Raw genomic sequence first — 20,181 nt, 5'->3', positions numbered from 1 at the left:
CTCTGCTCTCCAAGCTTCCTGGTTTTGGGTGAGGTACAGATTGGATGTATTCTGATCAAAATCATATCGACTAGGCTGGATGGAGCGGAGGATCTTTTCCTGTCTATCATTGTCTATGTTCTTGCATTTATCTTTTGCTATTTGGCCCTGCGTTGACTTTCCCATTCTCTCTTGATACATTCCAGATTTGCATAGCAATTATACCCTTATTCATAACATAACATTAGCAGCAGGGATAGAATCATAGAATTAACAGTGCAGAAGGAGGCCATTTGGTCCATCGAGTCTGCTATACTTTCCTTCTCTTTCCCCCCCCCCCCCCCATAACCTTTGACTCCATTCTAGATTAAAAATTTGTCTAACATCCTCTGAGTGTGACTGACTCTGTCAGGCCATTTCTTGACCATTAACCAGGACCGTTCTCCCTCGTTTGGGCACAGGTCCCCAGTATTGGTGATCTTTTAAGTTTAACTGTCTGGAAAAATCTTGGTGTCTAAGTTGTACTTTGTAGCTCAGGCCATTGATACAGGTGCAGGCTCTGGGCCTTTCTTTACACTGCCTCTGTTACTTGAATACCTCTCTTGTGCCTCGGTGACCAGAACCACTGTATAATCAAGATGATGTCTGATCTGAGCTCTATGGGTTGATTGTAATTTCCTCCGAATTGCTTTGTACCGCTGTGGCTAACGTTTTGCAGCTCTGCATTGGTTAGATATGTTGAGTGTCAATTCTGCTGAGAGTCCCACGGTCACAATTATGCCACGGCATCTTTTAGAAGTCCTAATTCAGGTATGTCTTCTGTGTTCTCAGGGTTACCTTTTCATCTCTGTGCTGGTGAACTCCAACAGCGAGCTTATCCGCCTGATTAACAATGCCATTAAGAACGACCTGGCCAGCCGCAACCCCATCTTCATGTGTCTCGCTCTGCACTGCATTGCAAACGTTGGCAGCAGGGAAATGGCAGAGGCATTTGCTTCTGAAATCCCTAAAATTCTGGTGGCTGGGTAAGTAATCTTCGTGCAATAGCTGTCTGTAGTTGGCACTTATTTGTGTTGAACGTTTTCTCTCAACAATTGACAGTTCCATAGAAAGTGCTGTGAGCAGCAGGGTTTTTTTTTTCATTTGAGGGATGTGGACTTCAGTGGGTAGGCCAGTATTTATTGCCCATCCTTAATGGCCTTTGAGAGTGTGGTGGTGAGCTTCTTCCTTGAACTGCTGCAGTCCTTGTGGTGTAGGTGCACCCCCAGTGCTGATAGGGAGGGAGTTCCAGGATGCCCTTCTAGATCAGTGTTCTTCAAACTTTTTTTCTGGGGACCCATTTTTACCAACTGGCCAACCTTCGGGACCCGCGCCGGCCGATCTGAGCGACCCACCATTTTCTCTTATCTTGTTTGCTGCTGACAGAAATGGAGGAAATGGTTTTGGGTCCCTTTGGCCCTCCTACACGCTCCTCCAATGGGAACCTGTTGGATGAAGGTGAAGCCTTCTGGTGTCGGAAAGTATGGAGTCTCCATCTGTCCAAAGTTCTGCATTTTGTTTCGGTTAAAATCTTATCAAATAAACCCCCCCACCCCCCAACCTTGTAAAAAAAAAAAAGAATAAAATAAATGAAAAAAAATAAAAATTAAATGAATAAAATAAATGAATAAAATGAATTTTAAAAACCCCGAACTTATAAAACGAAAAGCTGCGACCGTTAAAAAAAAAAAGCGGGCGCACTGCGCAAGCGCGCCCGATCATCGGCGCACATGTGCATAGTTTTGCACATGCACGCGGATGATCTGGCACGCATGCGCAGTGCGTCTGCATTTTTTTTTACATGTTCGCGGCGATTTTGAAGGCCGCTTGCAGCCGTCGTTTTTAACAGCCGGCTGTTGCGCGCAGATTTGCGCGATCGTGAGCGCCGCGATGAAAGGCTCCGCAACCCACCCGCAGGTCGCGCCCCCGAGTTTGACAATGCCTGTTCTAGATGGTAGCAGTCATGGATTTGTCAGATGTTGTCAAAGGAGCCTTGTGTGGGTTCCTGCGGTGTATCTTGTAGATGGTACACTTAGCTGCCACTGCGCGTCTTTGGTGGAGGGAATGAATGTTTGTGGATGGGTTGCCACCAATCAAGCGGAGCTGCTTTGTCCTGGATGGTGTTGAGCTTCTTGAGTGTTATTGGAGCTGCACTTGCTCAGGCAAGTGGAGAGTATTCCATCACACTCCTGACTTGGGCCTTGTAGGTTGTGGTCAGACTTTGGGGAGTCAGGAAGTGAATTAATTGCTGTAGAATTCCCAGCCTCCGACTGGCTCCTGTAGCCAGAGCATATGGCCGGCCCAGTTCAGTTTCTGTTCAATGATAACACCCAGGATGTTGATAGTAGGGGATCCAGCGATGGTAATACTGTTGAATGTCATGGGCGATGGCCAAATTCTCTGTTATCGAAGGTGGTCATTGCCTAGCACTTTGTAACTTGCCACTTGTCAGCTCAAGCCTGGATATTGTCCGGGTCTTGCTGCATTTGGACATAGACTGCTTCAGAAAAATTCTGGGCACTGTTTACCTGAATTGTACAATAATTGTCCTTCTTGCTCGAGGAGGTGGTTTGTATGAGAAATGAAAAAAATGCCACACTCTTGTGTAGTACTGTTCTTCTGATGTTGGGGATACAATATGAGGGTGATGGGCTACTGTATCTAACCCATGTTGTACCTGCTCTGGGAGTGTAGAGGGAACTTTGACTCAAATGTGCTTGATGCTGACCTTGCCTTCCCAAATGAAAAGTATTCCATGTTCAACATCTAAATACTTCAACCTGATGAACCCATTTTAAAATTGAAATTTGAAACCTTTACCTCCTTTCTCCCTCTGTGTATTGAGTGGTTTCAAACCCAGATTCCTTTCTTGATTTGAACTTCTTGCTGGTGTTGTGTTGACAGTGATACTATGGACAGTGTGAAACAGAGTGCTGCCTTATGTCTGCTGCGCCTCTACAAGACTTCCCCAGACCTGGTACCCATGGGAGAGTGGACATCTCGAGTGGTCCATCTACTAAATGATCAACACCTGGTAAATAAATATATTACCCGTTCGCTTTTTAAAAAAACTTGGGTCATTTTGATAAATCCCAGTGTAGAACAGATCTATTCTGAAGAGAGGCCCAAAATTCAGGCTCGATCGTTTTCAGTCACCAACTACAATTGGTTTCAATAGTCTTGGCAATGGAGGGGTGAAATCAAATCAAATGAGGATCTCTTCTTCTTTTCTCTCTCTCTCTCTCTCTCCCTCTGTCCTCTCTCTTCCCCCCCCTGGGGTCATTACTTCCGAAAGCATGAATTCTTGGAATTGGCTAATGCTCAGATTGGATGAGGTTGTGAGGGCCATAACGCATATTTGCCAGTGCTTGCAATCGCATGTAGAAAGTGGCCTTTTTGTAAGAAATTAATTGGATTGTCACTCGGATTTCAGCAAAGCACGATATTCCAAGCACCGTCCAATTGAGCTTGGTAAAGCTCTCAGCTGCACGATTTGTAGGTATTGAGAGGATGCTGACAGACCGAAGAACCTGCGTTCATGTAGTACCTTTCAAACACCTCCATATATTTCAATGAAGTGCAGCCATTGTTTTATTAGCAGGTATATTGGACATGTTGCCGACATCAAGATCCCGCAAGCAGCAATAACTCGACTGCTCAATTAATTTTAAAATGTCAATTGAGGGAAACTGTTGTCTGGGACATCAGGGACAAAGTGCTAAAGGTTTACTGGCCTACCACTGGTGGTATGATCAATGTGCGATGGTGATTGTCACGAGATGGCTATTGCACGACACCAAAGCCTATTGCGGGCAGTGTCTCAAAACCGGCAATCTGGGGACCAAGTCTGTGCTGGATTTCAAATCTCGCCGGGTTTCGGGTGGGGCAGTCCAGGTTGGGTTAAGCAGGATCAAGGGGCCACTCTGAGCATGGGGAAAGACTGGCGCACCAAGCCAATCATTATTAGTCCGTGCGGATTCAGCACCTAATCGAAAAACTGGTGTTATTTTAATGAGGATTAATATTTATGCATGGCGGCTTATGAATCTGTTCGGTTTTTGGGTAGCCAGATTTGTGACACTGCATCTGCAGCTCATGTGATTGTTTAACTTGAGGAAAATACATGTGATCTTGGAGCATCTGTGTACAGTAAACCTGCTTCACACTTCTCCTGTTTTGTTGCAGGGGGTTGTGACGGCTGCTACCAGTCTCATCACTTGCCTGAGCAAGAAGAACCCTGATGAGTTCAAGACCTGTGTTTCATTGGCTGTTTCCAGACTTAGTCGGGTAAGTGGGCGCGTGCACACACTCGGAATTTTAGCACCGAAGCTTGTCCATAGTCTTGCGTACTCGATTGATCGCTGCCAAACAGTAGGTTTGCTGCGTTTCTGCGTGTTGACATGTTTTTCTGTTCTGAGTGAATGTGGCAGATGAGGCGCTCTTACCGCCATTCATCTCTCCAGGTCCTGGCAGATAAAAGTTCTGCCAAATGTAGCACTGAGTCCGAAAGGTCAGAAGCTCTTCACTGGCATCGTAGTCAAAATGCTGTAGTTGTCTTCAGTGCTGGTGAGGAAATTCAGCCAGCACCCTTTCTCCTGATCCCTATCCGTGACGAGGGTATTGAGCTCAGCTGTAATCCTGCATTCTGAACCAACACCGTACACCACAAAATCAATAGCCCGCACTAGACTTCTTGCGTGTATCTCAGTGAAAGGAACTTGAGTATGGGTTGGGGGTGATGTAGTGTGCTATGCTGTTCAATGATGTGGTAGGGTGCATGTTCCATTTTGCATAGGAGGAGCTTCTGCTGTTCCAGAAGACCAAAATACCGGGTGGGAGGATGGTTCCTCCCTCTCTCCACAAGCAACGTAGCAGTTGGAGAGCAAGTTACTCATTTACACGTTTACCTTTTCATCGAGTACTTGTTGGAAAGATGGATGGCGATCTCTCTGCCATCTGATCAATCAAAGAATGTTGAATGCAGTTGGATGAGGGTTTGGTGATTAACGATTTGAAATCGGATGATGTGGTGGCTTGGACACTGATCTTTCACCAATGGCCATTGATTTCAAATCCATCCCAAACTCTGAGGGTCTTCCCGGGCAGGCGTGGAGACTTGCATTCTGCGTGAATGTGAGATTTGGACAGTTGTAATCCAATTCATCGTGTTCATTAGCCATCAGTGGAAAATTGCACCAAACCTCTTAAGTAGTTGGCAATCTCCCTGAGGCTGCAGGATGCCTGCTGCTGGCTTGGAAAATCGGTTCTACTCACACAATACGAAGTCCTGTTCTGAAATTTGATCTGAGACATGCTGTTGGGGCAGAAGAAAAGGGGCCTTGCTTTATAGCAAGCCTGCATTGTGACTGATAGAAAAGCCAAACGCCGTGAATACTGCATATCTAAAATAAAAACAAAATGCTGGAAGCACTCTGCAGTACTGCACCCCTGAAATATATTTGTAGCGCCTAACCGAAGTCTGTGGGGGCCCTAAATTTCTTACCTGGCTGCACACGCACAGTAACTTGAAGGGGACAGCTTTCAGATTGCTGATTGGCCATACAGCTGAGTAAGAACGTTGCCAAGCAGATCAAACAGCAATTTTTGGACGGAGACAGAATTAACCATTCAGTGACCTGGAATGTTAACTCACTCTCTCTGCTGATGCGACCTGACTTGCTGAGCATTTCCTGTGTTTGCTCCGTGTTGTAACTAATCTGGGCATGCTTGATACAGGTGGACGCCCAAGATGGAAAGTATTCCGTTGCCCTGAACTAACCTTCCTCTCCTTGGAGGGCAAGATTCTCATCAAAATCTAGATGTGTGCCGGTAAATGTGTGTGTCGTGGCAAGCCTCCTGACGTCACTGAGAAGTATGACCAAATGTTTGATTCTTCTTTCATGCCTGTTGCAGATTGTATCGTCTGCCTCCACTGATCTGCAGGATTACACGTATTACTTTGTTCCAGCCCCCTGGCTTTCTGTCAAGCTGCTACGACTCCTGCAGTGCTATCCTCCACCTGGTAAGGCTTATGACTGCATCCGCCTATTGTTATGACTGCATCCGCCTATTGTTGCGACTGAATAGTCAGTTGGCCGCTACTGTATTACTTACGGAATTGCTCGTTAGTACTGCTCTATAATTGTTAAATATCATATGTCAGTGAAGTTGCAAGAGGCTCCAGAAACCTGCCATATGGAACTATCTTAAAGGATTAGAGCATACCATTACAATGTGACGATTGACAAAGCAAAATAGAATGGGAAATGTTGACATAGAAATTTGCAATGGCAAATATCAAGACAAACAGGACTGAAAACCTTAAACCGAAGGTGTGTAGACCGGGGGCACACGCTATGCAAGATTTATAATGAATATACATAGGTCAATGTGAATGGTAGGAATATAGAAATTAGGAGTAGAAGTCGCCAATTCAGCCCCTCGAGCCTGCTCTGTCATTCAACCGGATCATGGCTGATCTCTTCCTGGTCTCAAATCCACCTCCCTGTCTGTTCCCCATATCCCTTTAACCCATTTAATGACTCCGATTCCACCGCACTGTGGGGGCAACGAGTCCCACAAATTCACCACCCTCTGCGAGACGTAGTTCCTCCTCATTTCAGTTCTAAATCGACCGCCTCTCAACCTATATCTGTGACCTCTCGTTCCCGATTGCCCCACAAGGAGGAACATTTGGTCTTTGTTTACTTTATCAATCCCTTTTAGTATTTTATACACCTCGATCAGATCCCCTCTCAACCTTCTAAACTCCAGCGAGTATAAACCCAAACTGTTTAATCTCTCCTCCAAGTCAACCCTTTCATCCCCGGAATCAATCTGGTGAACCTCCTCTGAACATCCTCCGGTGCCACCACATCCTTCCTCAAATTACGAGACCAAAACTGGACACAGTACTCCAGATAGGATCTTGCCAACAACCTATACAATCTCTCCTTTTATACTCCAGTCCTTTTGCAATAAAAGCTAACATTCCATTTGCCTTTTTAATTACATGCTGTACCTGCATACCGACTTTCTGCGATTCATGAACAAAGACTCCCAGATCCCTCTGCCCAGACGCAATGATATCTAGATTCTAATGCATGCAGAGCCAAGCTGAGATCAGAAGAGACCTGTTTAATTACTTGGCTCCTATTAGCTGATCTCAACCAGTCAGGAAGGATACTCGAATTGGTGTAGACACACTGGGCTCATGAGGGCCACTCATTCTGTTTCATCCCATGCAGAGGACACTGCTGTGAAGGGTCGCCTGATTGAATGTATGGAGACTATCCTGAATAAGGCTCAGGAGCCACCTAAATCCAAGAAGGTACAACACTCCAACGCTAAGAATGCAATCCTTTTTGAAGCAATCAGCCTTATTATACATTATGACAGGTATGTGACATGACACCCACATGTGACTTAAGTGCAATGCAAATAATGCAGCTTGTGCACTGGCTTAGTAGGTTTGGCTTTGCACACCCGTCAAATAGCCCCCCCCCCCACCCCCCCCAATGCCTGCGCTTTCTGGGCTTGTACAGAGCTCGTTGGGGCACCCTTGCAACTAACCTCAGAAAGAGTTGGGGAAGTTCAGGAGATGGGTGGGCAGGGGAGTGACGTCTGACCTCCAGAGACACCATTTTGCAGATGGTTTGAAGTCTTCCCTGCACCTCTTGATTTGAGGGGTGTCAAAGTGGGAGTAGCTGTGCAGAAGTGAGCATGGGGAGTAGAATTACTCGTGTGCAGCCTCGTAACTGCCAGAGGGCCAAAAATAGATTTCTTGCCCATTCTTTTCACCCCCGTTGTCACGAGACCTGCAAATGTCTTGTCTATTGCCCTGAGTACGGCACTGGCACTTTCTGATTCACTGACAAGTTGACTTGTCAGGAGCCAGCTTCATTGCCGTGGGTGCTGAGCTAGTTTGTCACAGTGGGGACTGGAAAGGAAGGCTTGTCATTAAAATATAAATATTGTGCATGCGCGCACACAAACACTAAAACATATTTTCTTCTTTTTCTTAAAAATATCCACGCCTGTTTAACGTTCCGGCAGCGAGCCAAATCTGTTGGTGCGTGCATGCAACCAACTGGGCCAGTTCCTGCAGCACCGTGAGACTAACCTGCGATACCTGGCTCTGGAAAGCATGTGTCTGCTGGCGGGATCGGAATTCTCGCACGAGGCTGTCAAAACCCACATCGAAACAGTCATCAATGCACTGAAGGTAAACGGTTGACTTTTTGCTTCTGGATTAAGAGAGAGAGCAGCCAGTCATGGTATCTGCATGTCGCCACCATTTGGCGATCTTTCGCCCAATGCGCCCGTGAGTGGGGTGAAATGCGGCTGCCGGGCCTCGCATGGTTGAATAGCAGTCAAGCCCCCCCCCCCCCCCCCCCAAGCTTCTGCAAAAATGAAGAAGCGTACTCTAGGACATGGCATTGGGAGAATTCACGGCCCTCATGGAGCCATAACACTAATGAAAGAAGGGATTTGTAATCTCTTTTCCACTTGATGTCAATGCTCACACTGCACAGATGTGAATGAATGCTCTTTTGCTTCAGCGCTGGACGGTGGAATAGTCATTTGTTGCCTTTTTGCCGCCTTCTCGTTCAGCGATCTTATTCAGAGCTTCACTTTCTCAGGTCGGTTGATCCTCTGGTAGGTTTGACAATGCAGTGCATTTGGTTGCTTATCCTGTGTGTGTGTGTGTGTATCCTTTCTTGAATAGACGGAGAGGGATGTGAGTGTTCGCCAACGAGCTGCTGACCTCCTGTATGCCATGTGCGACCGAACCAACGCACCACAGATAGTGGCCGAGATGTTAAGCTACTTGGAAACAGCTGATTATTCCATTCGTGAAGAGATTGTGAGTTTTCCTTTCATTCGGTTTTCTAATCTAAAACAAATGTGCATGCAAGCAAAAGAACTCAACAATAAATTAAATTAATCCTCCTCCTCCTAGGTTGCAAGTGTATTTAGTAATTCTCCCCACAACCTATCAAAATAGGGCACAGGAGCAAAGGGAGAAACAAACTTCATCAACTTAACATTGAATGAGTTTTAGGTCAACTGACCTGATCTCCCCTTCTTTGATTACCAAATTTGTCTGGTAACGCTCCTCTGAAGCACCTTTTGTGGATCCTTTACTACGTTACAGGTGCTCCAGTGCTTCGTTTGATTCCCGGCTTGGGTTACTGTCTGTGCGGAGTCTGCACGTTCTCCCCGTGTCTGCGTGGGTTTCCTCCGGGTGCTCCGGTTTCCTCCCACATGTCCCGAAAGGCATGTTTGTTAGGTGAATTGGACATTCTAAATTCCCCCTTGGTGTACCCGAACAGGCGTCGGAATGTGGCGACTAGGGGCTTTTCACAGTAACTTCATTGCCTACTTGTGACAATAAAGATTAAAAGATTATTATTATCAATGCAAGTTGTGGGTTGACAACTGTAAAAAGGTGTTGCTCCATCTTTACACGGAGCGGCCACAACCCCAACCCCTTGGAATCCCTCCTTTATCTCCTCCCTTGAGCTCAATACTGAGCTTCCAATTGCGGAAAATAACTTGTTGTGTTTTAAGTGGCTCGACGTTTCCTCAGGAACGTCTGACTTGCTTCCCTCCTTTTTGTTTAATGCCAAGCTGCAAGTGTATTCTGAGGAATGAGTCTCATCTGTTTGTTCGCTACTGTGCAGCGTGGCCAGGCTGTGCACGGTGTCCAGGAATTCTCGTATTTGGGCTTGTTTAACTGGAGGCGCCTGCCCACCGGGCCAGCTGGCATGTAAGGAGGAAAGAAACTGGAAGACTGATGGGAAAGCATGCGATTTGCTGCAGTCTCCCGGTACATACAGGCACCACGGGGGTTGAAGGCTGTGCACTTTTAAGTGGCAGGGACGCTGATCAAGTGACCATTGGCTGTGCCAGAGTGGTATTGACCCACGCACCGACCTGGGGCGGGAGGTGCGATTTGCATTCTCTGTTCCTTGTTCATTTGTGCTTGGCTTCTGTTTATCCCAAATATTCATCGAACCAGGGAGACGAGTGCAGCATTTTCTGAAAGTCTGTTCCAGTAATCCTTTTTTCCCTTGTTATTAAATCCATGTTAGGTTCTGAAGGTGGCCATTCTAGCAGAGAAGTACGCAGTGGATTACACATGGTACGTGGACACAATCCTCAACCTCATCCGTATTGCAGGGGACTACGTCAGTGAGGAAGTATGGTACAGAGTCATTCAGATCGTTATTAACCGTGATGATGTGCAAGGGTATGCAGCAAAGACCGTGTTTGAGGTAAATCTCTGACCTAGAGGTGTGAACTGAGCTGCATTTGAAACTGCCCATTGCTAAGATCCTTCGGAAATGTCTCTTTTCTCTCTCTCCTGTTTCACCTCTGTTGGCAGCACTTAGAAACAACGAAACGCGGAGCAGGAGTAAGCCACTTAACCCTTTTTGAGCCTGCTCTGCCGTTCAGTATGATCATGGTTGATCCTCCATCACCACCTCCTACTTCTGTGCTCTTCCCTCACCCCTGTTCCCTTCATTCATGCCTTTGTTACCGTGAGTCATCCACTCCCTCTTCCCCCACAGGCCATTCCCCGCGAACCTCTCCAGCTCCTCCCATCATCTAGGACATCATCACTCTTGCCTCCAATCTTCCTCCAGAGCCCCGACTCATCCGAATCCTTGCCAACACTCCCTTGGTACATCAAAATCCTGCACCTCACCTTCCGATCCCTGTTTGATCTCCAGTGATCTCACTACTCTAACCTTCTCCACTGTCCCACCTTGCTCTCTGCTCCTCCAACTCCTGGCTTGCTGCATGCTCCCTGTTACCTCTGCTGTTTTGTTTTTGGTGGCAGTCTTTAACAATGTTACTCCACTCTATTAAATATGCCTTCTTGTATTTTGTATTATTTTCGGAAACATATCTCTAAGCATTGGATTATGTCCTCATCCTGTTAGAATCTTACATCCACCTCTGATGCCATGACTTGGAAAATGTTGCTTGTTTATTGAAGACGAGTTAACATAGAAAATAGGAGGTGTCCCTTCGAGCCTGCTCCGCCATTCATTAGGATCATGGCTGGTCATCAAAGTTCAATACCCTGATCCCACCTCTTCTCTTCCCCCCCCCCCACCCCGTATCCTTCGAACCCTTCAGTCCCAAGAGCTATATCTCCTTCTTAAAATTACACAACATTTTGGCCTCAACTACTTTCTGTGGCAGTGAATTCTACAGATTCACCGTTCTCTGAGTGAAGAAATGTCTCCTCACCACCCCTTATCCTCAAACGATGACCCTCTAGTTCTGTACTGCCCCACCATCGGGAACATTAATTCTGAATCTACCCTGTTTCATCCTGTTAGAAATTTGTAAGTTTCTATGAGATCCCCTCTCACTCTTCTGAATTCCAATGAATAAGCTCCTAACCGATTTAGTCTCTCCTCATGTGACATTCCCGCCACCCCGGCCTGGTGAACCTTCTCTGCACTCCCTCCGTAGCAAGAACATCCTTCCTCAGATAAGGACACCAAAATTGCACACAATACTCCGGGTGTGGCCTCACCAATGCCCTGTACATTTTTCTTGCTGTTTGTAACTGTTGACGGAACATTTGTGATATTGAAACTTTTGGGTGACACAAGGATCAAAATATCTAGGTTGCCCTGGTTCTAGAAGATGGGTATGGTAGCGTAGTAGTTACAGTATTGGACTAACTACCCAACAGTCATGTTTCATATTGAGTAAGGCATTTGTACGCACTGACTGGGCTGTGTTACAGGAGTTTTTATTCTTAAAGGAGTTTTGAAGATATAAACCAGCCGGTGTCCAAAGGACGACTCTCCCTGTCTAATCTGGATTATGTCCTGACGAGGAACCAGTTTGTCATTCTTGAGATTTGTTTCACACACTGATGTCATTAACTATTTCAAAGTGATAAAAAGGCGAGACATATTGTTTCCATTGGTAGATAAATCGGAGACACAAGGCCACAGTCTTCAGATAATCCCGGTGTGTATAATGGTAATTAAAAGAAACCAGTTAGCAGAATGTGGAAAACTTTGCCACAGTGTTAATTGCCGTATTTGGAAAGATACTGAATAATTACTTCACAAGAGGGTTTAAAAGCAGCACATATTAGTGCAGGTGGGACAAAAGTGCCCCCCCCCCCCCCCATTCCTGCAATCAAATGTTTGTCTAATGTTGCTACTTTTGATTTGGTCTCCAGGCACTCCAGGCCCCAGCCTGTCACGAGAACATGGTGAAGGTGGGCGGATACATCTTGGGAGAATTTGGGAATCTCATTGCAGGTGATCCACGATCCAGGTGAGCTGGAGCAGGTAAAAGAGATGGCCCATAAACGTTCAGCCTGGTACTTTACCCAGCCTCCTGTGGGAAAGTGCTCATTTTTACTGAGGCCCTGGCAGATGGCTCTATAGGTGTGTGAAATGACACGCTGCTCCTCCTTGGCACCATCCGCATGTTGGGGAAAGTCTGTTTTTCAGCGTAAATCGATGGGGGAGCGCCAGAAGTTAAGTAATGGAGGACTGTGTCAGAAGCTCGTTTGTTGCCTCCAGGCAACCCAACCTGGGTTGTTGTGTGAATTATTTTGTTTCTTTTATGAACATACGAAATAGGAGCATAAGTAGGCCACTCAGCCCGTCTAGCCTGCTCCACCATTCAATTAGATAATAGCTGGCCTGTTTGTGTTTTGGAGTTCCACATTCCCATCTGCTCCGTTAACCGTTGATTTTTGTAATCAATGAACCTCTGCCTTTAAAATATTCAGTGCCGGGCGGCACGTGACGCAGTGGTTGGCACTGGGACTACGGCGCTGAGGACCCGGGTTTGAATTCCAGCCCTGGGTCACTGTCCGTGTGGAGTTTGCACATTCTCCCCGTGTCTGCGTGGGTTTCACCCCCTCAACCGAAAGAAGTGCATGTTAGGTGAATTGGCCAGGTTAAATTGCCCCTTAATTGGAAAAAATATTCAATGCCCCCCTCATCTGAAGCAGAGTTCTAAAGTCATACAACCCTCCAAGAAACTGTTTCTCCTCATCTCTGCCCTAATTTTAAAATTGTGCCCCCCTTGGTTCTGAACTCACCCAAAAAAGGAACATCCTTTCCACATCCAGCTTATCAATCAAGTCACCCCATAGTCTTCTAAACTCCAGTGGAGACAAATCCAGGTTGTTCCCTTTCCTCAGAAGACAAAATGTTCATTCCAGGTTATCAATCAAGTAAATGTCCTCTGAATCGCATTTGCACCCTTAAATAAGGAGACCAAAACTGCACCCGATAATCGAGATGTGGTCTCGTCATGCCCTGCATAACTAAAGCATTACATCTTTGTGTTCAAATCTTTTTGTAATAAAGGATAACAATCCATTCGCCGCCTTGATTACGTGCTGTACATGTGTACTATCTGTTTGTGACTCATACAGTAGAACACCCAGATCCCTCTGCATCTCTGAATTCGGCAGCCATTCTCCATTTAAGTAATACTCTTTTTTTTTTTTATTATTCCTGTCAAGGTGAACAACTTCACACCTCTCCACGTTATACTCCCATCTGACAGATTTTCGCCCACCCACTCAACCGATCTCTATCCATCTGCTCCTTGTGTCTTCTTCACAACATACTTTCCTACCTATCTTTGTGTCGTCTGCAAATTTAGCTACCATGCCTTCCCTCCCCTCATCCAAGTCATTGACATAAATAGTAAAAAGTTGAGGCCCAACACAGACCCCTGTGGGACTCATCCAGCCCATCAGAAAATCATTTGCACATACTCTGATTTCTGTCAACCAGCCACACTCTTCTATCCGTGCTGTTATGTTATCCTCTCCAGTTTAGCTTTTCTTTTCCGCAATAACCTTTGATGTGGCACCATATCAAATGTCTTCTGGAAATCCAAGTACAGTACATCTACAGGTCCCCCTTTATCTACAGGACATGTTACTCCTACAAAGAACCCTTACTATATTGGTTTAACGTGATTTTCCTTTCATAAAACCATGCTGACTCCTCCCGATGACAACAAATTATTTGCTCTCATTTCATGCCAGCATCGAACGCTCTGGTGTAACGCCGCTCTAATGCAGAGTAAAATTGGCTCTACTTTTCCCCCAACTTTGGAAAGGTGCCCCTTAGCTTCCATCAGTGTAACTCTTAGGGTGATTTGCACTCTCTTTCCTTTCGCTCAGTACCTGACAATATCACCAGCACCCACCCAGCCCCCACTCCTTGTTCGTCTGTGTGTTTTTCAATATGTATTCTGGGATATCGCTGGCAAGGCTGGCATTTATTGCCTTACCCTGGTTTCTCATGAAAAGGCAGTGAGCTGCCACCTGCAGTCTGTATGGTGAAGGTGCGGCTACAGTGCTGTGGACAGCATTTTGACCCAGTGACCATGAAATAATGGCCGATATGTCCAAGTTGGGATGGCATGTGACTTAATAATAGTAATACTAATCTTTATTAGTGTAACATGAACAATGAAGAAGGGCAGCACGGTGGCGCAGTGGGTTAGCCCTGTTGCCTTACGGCGCCGAGGTCCCAGGTTCGATCCCGGCTCTGGGTCACTGTACGTGTGGAGTTTGCACATTCTCCCCGTGTTTGCGTGGGTTTCACCCCCACGACCCAAAAGGTGTGCAGGGTAGGTTAATTAGCCACGCTAAATTGCCCCTTAATTGGAAAAAATGAATTGGGTACGCTAAATTTTTTTTTTTTTAAAAGAACACTGCAATGAAGTTACTGTGAAACTTCCCTAGTCGCCACACTCCGGTGCCTGTTCGGGTGCACAGAGGGAGAATTCAGAATGTCCAATTCACTTAACAGCACGTCTTTCGAGACTTGTGGGAGGAAACCGGAGCACCCGGAGTAAACCCATGCAGACACAGGTACGGGTTCCGCACAGACAGTTACCCAAGCCGGGAATCGAATACGGGACTCTGGTGCTGCGAGGCAACAGTGCTAACCATTGTGCTGTCGTGCAGCCCTTGGCAGTGATGTTCCCATGTGCCTACAGCCCTTGCTATGTTTAAAGTTGAGAAAATTATCCATGTTGCACATCTCTACTTAGACGATAAAAGCATAAGATATTGGAACAGATTTAGGCCATTCAGCCCATCGGGTCTGCTCCACCATTCATAGCTGATATGCTTCTTATCCCCATTCTCCTGCCTTCTCCCCATAACCCCTGATCCCCCTATTAATCAAGAATCGCTTACTACTAATTGAAAAATATACTCTTGGGAGAGACTGAGACGTAGTGGTATTATCACTGAGACCCACGGTAATGCTTTGGGGACCCAGGCTCGAATCCCACCGTGGCAGGAGGTGAAGTTTGAATTCAGTAGAAATCTATAATTAAAAGTCTAATGATGACCGTGAAACCATTGTCGATTTTGTTATAAAACTATCTGGCTGATTTAATGTCCTTCAGGGAAGGAAAATACGATCTCTGGCCTACATTAGACTCCAGGCCCACAGCAATGAGGATTGGCTCTTAAACTGCCCCCTCTGAAATGGCCTAGCAAGCGATTCAGTTCGAGGGCAATTCGGGATGAGCAATAAATCCAGTCAGTGTCACCCACACCCCATGAAAGAACTTTAAAAAACATTAAAGTGAGAGTTGAAAACAGGGCAGACCATGTGAAGGTTGGCATCTCCCACTCCTTGACTTTGAAAAATATTGTCAACGTGCAAACCGCCAACTATTATGGCACCTTGTCTTTATTCTCATGAGGTTCATACACCAAACAGCAGTCTCTTCACAGATACCGAGTCAACTGCAGTTTGTTTCCCTGTATCTTTCTGTTTTTATTTTATGCCAGAAGTGTATTGACACAACATTAAAAGTAGTAAGTGGGATTTTTCCTATAGCCCATTGGTGATGTATTGAGAGTCAAACACAAAACTGAAACGCAATTTCATATTTTCTCTTCTCCCTGTCCTGTATTGGCAGTGTGTTACAGTACAGAGTAGTTATCGGGTAATACGACACTATATCTATTTTCTCTTGCCTCTCTCAGGGCATTTTTATTTTTGACGCCAATTGTCGGGGGGGTGGGGGTGACCAGCAAGCCAGCGTTTATTGCCTACCCCACAGGGATCTGTGTTGGGTCCTTAATGATTAATGACTTGGCAGAGAAAGTCATATATCCAAATTTGCGGATGATGCAAAGTTAGGTGGCATTGTAGACAGCCTAGATGAAAGCATAAAATTGCAAGGAAACATTGACAGACTTGGTGAATGGACAGAATTGTGGTAGATGGAATTTAATGTAAGCAAGTGTGAGGTTATCCATTTTGGACCAAAAAAGGATAGAGCAGGGTACTTTCTGAATGGAAAGCGTTTAGGTACAGTGGATGCCCAAAGTGACTTGGGGGTTCAGCTACATAAGTCCTTAAAATGCCACGAACAGATGCAGAAAATAATCAAAAAGCCTAATGGAATATTTAGAGGATTAGAATATAAAGACCGAGGTTACGCTGCAGCTTTACAAAACCCTGGTTAGACCCCACTTGGAGTCACTGGGAGCAGTTCTGGGCACCGCACCTTAGGAAGGATATTTTGGCCTTGGAAGGAGAGCAACGTAGGTTTACAAAAATGATACCTGGACTACAGGGGTTGTGTTACGAGGAGAGATGACTGAAATTGGACCTGCTTTCTCTAGAATTTAGATGGTTAAGGAGTGATCTAATCAAAGTATTCAAGATATTAACAGGGAAAGACTGGGCAGATAAAGATAAACTATTTCCACTGGGTGGAGATTCTAAAACTAGGCGGCACAGTCTAAAAATTAGGACCAGACAGTTCAGGAGAGATGTTGGGCAGAACTTCTTCATTACATAGATTACATAGAATTTACAGGGCAGAAGGCCATTCGTCCCTTCGAGTCTGCACCAGCTCTTGGAAAGAGCACCCTACCCAAGAGCATCCTCACCTCCACCCTATCCCGATTAGCCAGTAACCCCACAGTAACCTCATCCAACACTGTGGGCAATTTTGGACACTAAGGGCACTTTAGCATGGCCAATCCACCGAACCTGCACATCTTTGGACTGTGGGAGGAAACCGGAGCACCCGGAGGAAACCCACGCACACATGGGGACAACGTGCAGACTCCGCACAGACAGTGACCCAGGAATCGAACCTGGGACCCTGGAGCTGTGAAGCAATTGTGCTACCCACTGTGCTACCGTGCTGCCCTCTTTTTTTTTTATATAGACCCATTTGGCCCATCGAGTCTGCACCAACCCATTTAAGCCCTCACTTCCACCCTATCCCCATAACCCCGCCAATCCTTTTTTGGTCACTAAGGGCAATTTTCATGGCCAATCCACCTAACCTGCACGTCTTTGGACTGTGGGAGGAAACCGGAGCACCCGGAGGAAACCCACGCAGACACTGGGAGAACATGGAAACTCCGCACAGACAGTGACCCAGCGGGGAATCGAACCTGGGACCCTGGCGCGGTGAAGCCACAGTGCTATCCACTTGTGCTACCGTGCTGCCCAAAGGGTGGTAGAGGTTTGAGACTCTCTCCCACACACAGCAGCTGAAGCTGGAACAGTTGCTCATTTTAAATCTGAGATAGATTTTTGTTCAACAAAGATATTGAGGGATGTGGGCCAAAGGCAGGTCTGTAGAGTTAGGTCTCAGATCAGCCATGATCTCATTGAATGGCAGGACAGGCTCAAGGGGCTGAATGGCCTACTCTTGTTCCGATGCAATTGCTCAAGGAAAGTGGTGGCGAGCTGTGTGGTGAATGTACTCTTGCAGCGCTGTTTGGAAGGTAATCCCAGGGTTTTGACCCGGCAGTGGTGAAGGAGCATCCATTGTACGTCCAAGTTGGAGTAGTGGAGGGAAACTTGGAGCTGGTGGTATCTTACTGCCTTTATCCTCCTTGGCGGTGCAGGTCCAGGATTGTGAAGTTGCCTGCCGACGGGTGGGATGTTGTGAATCATGATGCTTGGCAGGCTGGGGGCACCAGCTGATCTTTTTCTGATCTGTTTGCTCATTTGTGATTATCTCTAACCTGTGTTTTTTTTTTCCTCTCTTCTCTCCCCACACCTCTCTACCTGTCCTTGCAGTCCCTTGGTTCAGTTCAACTTGCTGCATTCCAAGTTCCACTTGTGCAGCGTCCCAACCCGTGCGCTGCTGCTCTCCTCTTACATTAAGTTTGTCAACCTCTTCCCCGAGACCAAGACCACCATCCAGGACGTGCTGCGCAGTGACAGCCAGCTCCGAAACTCTGACGTGGAGCTCCAGCAGAGGGCGGTGGAGTACCTCAAGCTCAGCTCAATTGCCAGCACCGATGTTCTGGTAGGTTTTTAAAAAAAAAGCCTGATCCTCGAGCCTTCCACATCGAAATGTTGCTGCTTGCAGGGTTAGGTGCAGGGAAACCGTTCCTGGAGGAGGGCGGAGAGAGCACCCTACCCAAGCCCACACCGGCACCCTATGCCCACATTTCCACCCTATTCCTGTAACCCCACCTAACCTTTGTTGGACACTAAGGGCAATTCAGCATAGTTAATCCACCTAACCTGCACATCTTTGGACTGTGGGAGGAAACCGGAGCACCCGGAGGAAACCCACGCAGACACGGGGAGGATGTGCAGACTCCGCACAGACAGTGACACAAGCCGGGAATCGAACCTGGGACCCTGGAGCTATGAAGCAACTGTGCTAACCACTGTGCTACTGCACTAAGCGTGTGTCGCACTCTTGAGGTGTAATTTCTTGGATGAGATGTTTAAATATTACAGCAGATTTTACACCGAAGTGTATAGTGCCTTTAAAACTAGAGTGTCTCAGGGCGGCACGGTGAGGCGCAGTGGCGGCACTGAGGTCCCAGGTTCAATCCCGACCCCGGGTCACTGTCCGTGTGGAGTTTGTACATTCTCTCCATGTCTGCGTGGGTCTCGCCCCCACAACCCAAAGATGTGCAGGGTGGGTGGGTTGGCCACGCTAAATTGCCCCTTCATTGGAAATTGTTTTAAAAACTAGACCGTCTCGAGTTTGATTCCTAATCTATGAAGAGTTAGTACGAAGTCTTACAACACCAGGTTAAAGTCCAACAGGTTTGTTTCGATGTCACTAGCTTTCGGAGCGCTGCTCCTTCCTCAGGTGAATGAAGAGGTCTGTTCCAGAAACACATATATAGACAGATTCAAAGATGCCAAACAATGCTTGGAATGCTCGCATTCCAAGCATTGTTTGGCATCTTTGAATTTGTCTATATATGTGTTTCTGGAAGCTAGTGACATCGAAACAAACCTGTTGGACTTTAACCTGGTGTTGTAAGACTTCGTACTGTGCTCACCCCAGTCCAACGCCGGCATCTCCACATCATGAAGAGTTAGCACCAGGGCTGGAGTAAAGGCTCGAGCTTCTTTGAGGAGTTCAATCAAGGTTTCCCCTTCTGATTGCTTTACAATGACCTCTGATCAGGGTCACCTGTGGTGCCTTCCATAGTAAAACAGTCTGCCAGCACTCTAGCCTCATACGTGCAGTCATGAGCACGTAAGAATCGGAGCAGAGTAGGCAATATGGCATCTCATATTTCCGGCATTCAGGAAAACATAGGTGATCTTCTACATCAAAGACCTTTAACCAACCCCGGCCGTATATCCCTTGATTCCTTTGGTGGCCCAAAAGTTTAACCATGTACTCAGCAACTGAGCATCAACACTCCCCTGAGGTAGAGAAGGTTGAAAGATTCACAACTCTGGGTTGATCATTTGGGTAACCATGCCGGCGGGCTGCCAGCAAGTATGGAACTACATCTCGGCATGAGACGGAGCAGACTCCCATCAGCAGACTTCATCCTCCACTCTCTAGTGACTTGACTTCTCTCCCCTCCTCCACAGGCCACTGTCCTGGAAGAAATGCCCCCGTTCCCTGAGCGGGAATCGTCGATCCTTGCAAAGCTCAAGAAGAAGAAGGGACCCAGCACCGTGACGGACATGGAGGAAGGAAAGAAAGAACAAACCGAGGTCAACGGAGGCGTCGAGCCTGCCGTGAATGCCAGCACGGTGGTGAGTACGGTACCGGCAGGAGGCCACAGTCGGGGGTCAAGCACCATGAGCGAGCCTCGGCTCATTGAGTAGTGCTCGCTTCTGAGTCAGGTTACGGGTTTGAGTGTCGCTCTGGTACTTGAGC

At 46.7% G+C, this 20,181-nt stretch overlaps 1 protein-coding gene across 5 annotated transcripts in view; it reads left to right on the top strand.

The window, feature by feature from the left end:
• The window catches only part of ap2a1 (adaptor related protein complex 2 subunit alpha 1), an 87,538-nt gene that overhangs the window by 19,914 nt on the left and 47,443 nt on the right, over positions 1–20,181 (top strand). For all 5 annotated transcript variants that reach the window (XM_072492388.1, XM_072492386.1, XM_072492387.1 and 2 more), the window contains exons 4-14: positions 811–1,004; positions 2,923–3,052; positions 4,204–4,305; positions 5,932–6,040; positions 7,266–7,416; positions 8,074–8,242; positions 8,747–8,884; positions 10,116–10,298; positions 12,239–12,336; positions 18,111–18,342; positions 19,890–20,057. In XM_072492388.1, the coding sequence (XP_072348489.1) occupies positions 811–1,004; positions 2,923–3,052; positions 4,204–4,305; positions 5,932–6,040; positions 7,266–7,416; positions 8,074–8,242; positions 8,747–8,884; positions 10,116–10,298; positions 12,239–12,336; positions 18,111–18,342; positions 19,890–20,057 (1,674 nt within the window). The remainder of the gene's footprint in view (positions 1–810; positions 1,005–2,922; positions 3,053–4,203; positions 4,306–5,931; positions 6,041–7,265; positions 7,417–8,073; positions 8,243–8,746; positions 8,885–10,115; positions 10,299–12,238; positions 12,337–18,110; positions 18,343–19,889; positions 20,058–20,181) is intronic.

The sequence above is a fragment of the Scyliorhinus torazame genome, chromosome 29 (assembly GCF_047496885.1).
Source record: "Scyliorhinus torazame isolate Kashiwa2021f chromosome 29, sScyTor2.1, whole genome shotgun sequence".
Taxonomy (NCBI): Eukaryota; Metazoa; Chordata; class Chondrichthyes; order Carcharhiniformes; family Scyliorhinidae; genus Scyliorhinus; species Scyliorhinus torazame.
Note: the sequence above shows the minus strand (reverse complement) of the source record. Positions and strands in the feature narration are given on the sequence as shown.